The sequence below is a fragment of the Eimeria mitis genome, genomic scaffold, assembly GCF_000499745.2.
Source record: "Eimeria mitis Houghton genomic scaffold, Emh_scaff1848, whole genome shotgun sequence".
NCBI lineage: Eukaryota > Apicomplexa > Conoidasida > Eucoccidiorida > Eimeriidae > Eimeria > Eimeria mitis.
In genome coordinates this window covers 3,331-6,903 of record NW_013570169.1, presented here as the reverse complement: position 1 = coordinate 6,903, position 3,573 = coordinate 3,331, and the positions used below count along the sequence as shown (strand labels likewise).

General features: G+C 50.7%; 1 protein-coding gene across 1 annotated transcript; it reads right to left on the bottom strand.

Annotated features, from left to right (window-relative positions):
* Positions 1-460: 460 nt before the first annotated feature.
* On the bottom strand, positions 461-2,341 carry EMH_0044530 (uncharacterized protein; the record flags this gene model as incomplete). The annotated part of the gene is given in 2 exon segments (XM_013495968.1): positions 461-515; positions 519-2,341. Coding segments are annotated over 2 exon segments (1,878 nt in total).
* Positions 2,342-3,573: the final 1,232 nt, after the last annotated feature.

Sequence of the window (3,573 nt, the reverse complement as noted above, 5' to 3'; positions counted from 1 at the left end):
TTATAGCTACCTGCCACCAAGCGCGGATTAGCATTGAAACAATGCCAATATCAACCAACGCAGGCAGATACCTTTATCCGCTACATAACTCTAATAAATCAGAATAATTGCTGCAGTCTGCATGCATGAAAGCCTGGGTGATAACAAACCGCATGCAGCTGGGGTAGGGCGCAATGAAGAAGACTGAAATCCATAGCTTCATTTTTTGAAGCGCCACCTGGTGCTCGGAACATCAACAATCGTTGCCAATGAGCCAGATAAACAAACGGAATAGCACGCATACATAGGTTTGGCTATCTTTGGTAGCCGTTTGGTTAAGAGAACCCGCTGCATTCAGACAACTTAAAGCCTGCTGCATACGTAAGGGCATATCCTTAATTGAACGGGCGGATGCTTAGATGAATGGGTCACGGTTCTTTTGTTTCTCCGCGACCAGGCTCTTCATCGTCAGAGGAACTTTTCAAATCGTCGTTAGAGCCAAAGAAGTCCGCATCGTCAAGTATCCACAGCTGCCANCGTCAGAGGAACTTTTCAAATCGTCGTTAGAGCCAAAGAAGTCCGCATCGTCAAGTATCCACAGCTGCCAGAGAGGGTTAGCAAATTGGCTGCCTTTGTACGGATTGGTAAGAATGATCCTCTTCAGATCAACTACTTCCTCGACTGCCGGGCGCCTTTGTTGCCTATATATTGCCAGTGCAGAACTGAGTCGATTAACCAGCTTGTGCAGCGTATTTCCTCTTTGTGTCCGTGCTGATTCAGGAAGCAGATATTCCGTGCGGAATTTCTGCGTGAATTCTTTCCACCAGGTGCCGGTATTCATCTTGCTCCCCAGGATCTCAATTGTGCATACAAGGTAGTCAAATGCCATAAACAGAGACGACAGTTTAAGGACCAGGTAGTTGGCGGTGCATCTTCTGCATTCCCTGCCCAGTCTGTCTGCTGCATAGTTTGCCAATAGTTCGGCTTCCGTCATGAGTAGCTCCACGTCTTCTGCCGTCAGCGAAGCCTTGGCAAATAAATTGCGCATTGTCATGTACGACTCCATCGGAGTAGACCTACCATAATACATTGAAAGGGCATACTCCTTCCGAAAGGTTCTGTGGATGTCCTTCGGATTTACCACTGGCAGCCGAAAAAAAGGATGCTGACGAAGGTCTGGTGCCTCAGCTTGTCCTGTGCCTCCACGACTTGTTGCCCGCACAGCCGGAGCAGACGCAGACCCCTTTACTGCATCCAAATTAACAGCAACAGTTTGTGTCCGGTGTTTATGCGGTTGCACTGCTTTCCCCCGAACGGAAGGCACCGCCCTACCCTTGCCAGCGGCTGTACCTGCAACCCTAGCGCCGATTCTACCTGCACCTTCACTGGACGTTCCTACATAACCTGCATCGATGGTAGCTGTCGAAACTGTTTCCCGCATTCGATTTCTCCATCCAGTGCCCACTGCGAGCTGTTGGGGGGCTTGCGGATACATGTTTGCTAAAGGCTCATCGAGCCAGCCCTCCGGAGTCAGAGCGGCTTCACGCCTGTGTGCCCCGCCAACAGAAGAAGAGGGGATCAGCCCAGCAGCTGCGCCTGGTGGACGTGTGGTGAAACCCGAGGCTTCCTGTTGAAGCCCTGGCACTTCGTCCAGCTGTGAAAGATGCTGTTGCTCCCCGTATCCGCCAAACACTAGCTCAGAATATACCGGATCCCACGCACCTGCATCTAAAGTGTCCGCAGCACTGCCCATTGCCCCTTCAGTAGAGTGTGGCCAAAATGCGCCAACAGGAAATTGCGGGTATTGCGGAGATGCCCATTGCTCACTAAGCCGGGGAACCTTATATGGAGGGAACTTAACTTCACCTCGCAGGCCGCGTGAAGCATGCACCCTCCTCCCTTCAAATGCTGCCGAAGACTCATACAGCATGGCGGCGAGCCTATCCTTTGCTTCCCGTGCGTCATCAGCATGTTCTGGAGCAGTAGGCCGACGGCCAAGTTCCTCTTCCAAATCCAGACATTGCTCTAGAATATTGGAACGCTCGCTTTCATCGTCCGTATCTGAAAGTCTGCGTCGCGCTGCTGCTCGGGAATCGAATCTTCGTTGGCTGCTCCGACACAATGCCAACAAAGCCAAAACCGTCACAAGGGAAACAATGGATGCCACTGCTCCAGCTAAAAACTTTCCCCGATGCGGCCCCCGCCGTCGCAGTATGTTGTGTCCACGCCCACGTCCAAGCTGGCGTGAGTGCGCCGGCGAAACAGGGCCAACGGCTTGAAACGCAGTATTTGCGAGGCGGGATGCTGAAATGAAGGACTGTCGTTGTTGATCCGCTTCGACTGGATGGTGTGTTTGGGTCATTGTGGGGGGCAGTAATATGGCATTCCGCAAGAGATGTATCGGTGAGCGTCGAAGTATAATTGATGTCTGGGCAGCAAAGGCAACAATGTTTCCTTGTCTCTACAATGTATTCATTTTTTTGATGCACTTCACGCCATGTTTTCAATGACTGCATGCAGTGCGGATGCAGGATCCCGCGACAAACTATACGGAAGGTTTCGGCTGTTATGTCTGGACCTCCCGGAAACTGCTTCAATTTCTTATCTTCCCTTAGTGAATGTTATGAAGCAGCCTAAGCATATAAGTGAATGCTATGAAGCAAGCCAAGAAGAAAATTGGGACCGTTTACTCCAGTCATCTTCGATCCCCTGTTTTGGTGATCGGTGGACCCACTGGTGTATCCCGCAATCGTGTGTTCGTTTCATACCGTTGCATCGAAAGTCGTTGCTTCAATTTTTATGTACAAAGCATATGCTATTTAGCTATTTTTTGGAGATGCATTAAAGCAGGCGTACCGCTCCAGACAATCCACTGGCATCGACCCCCGCATGGACTTATAATGGCCCAACGCAGCTACTCTGTGGAATTCAGGAAAATATAGCTAAGCAACAAGCAGGATCGTAAAGCGAAGGGCTATATGTCATTATCTGTTTTTTGGCCCTCTACCGGCAACCGCGTAGAAACCTGGAAGTTGTCGGATACCTCTGGGCGTCGCAAACTGTGCAGCGTCTGGCCGTTTGCCACACAGGGTTGCGTGCTGTCTAGTAGACGAAGTCGTGTTCTAGAGTGTTCATTGCAGAGAAAGCATTACACTTGAGTCCTCCTGANCTGTCTAGTAGACGAAGTCGTGTTCTAGAGTGTTCATTGCAGAGAAAGCATTACACTTGAGTCCTCCTGATACTTTAGGTGGCATGACTGAGGTAAAACATCTCCTGCCGAAACCGTGGTGCCTACGGAGCCTTCCCGCGGCGCAGCCCGCAGCGGAGAGTTGAAGCATTACGTAGTTCAATTCATTGGCACTAAATGCGCGCATAAGTGAATTTTCACAGTAATGGGGAGTAGCGTGTGAAGAAATCGTAAATTATGCACCTGAGCGGCAGCTCGCGTCTACACACCTGGGTGCAGCAGTTATGACGAATTGCCCTTGGCGGTAGCTGGGGACTGGCATTAGCTGCAGTGGGGTCAAAATGCTGTAGATAAGAATTCCAAGGTGCATGCGGCACCCTCTCCTTCCCCCAGGTCTCCAGGACACT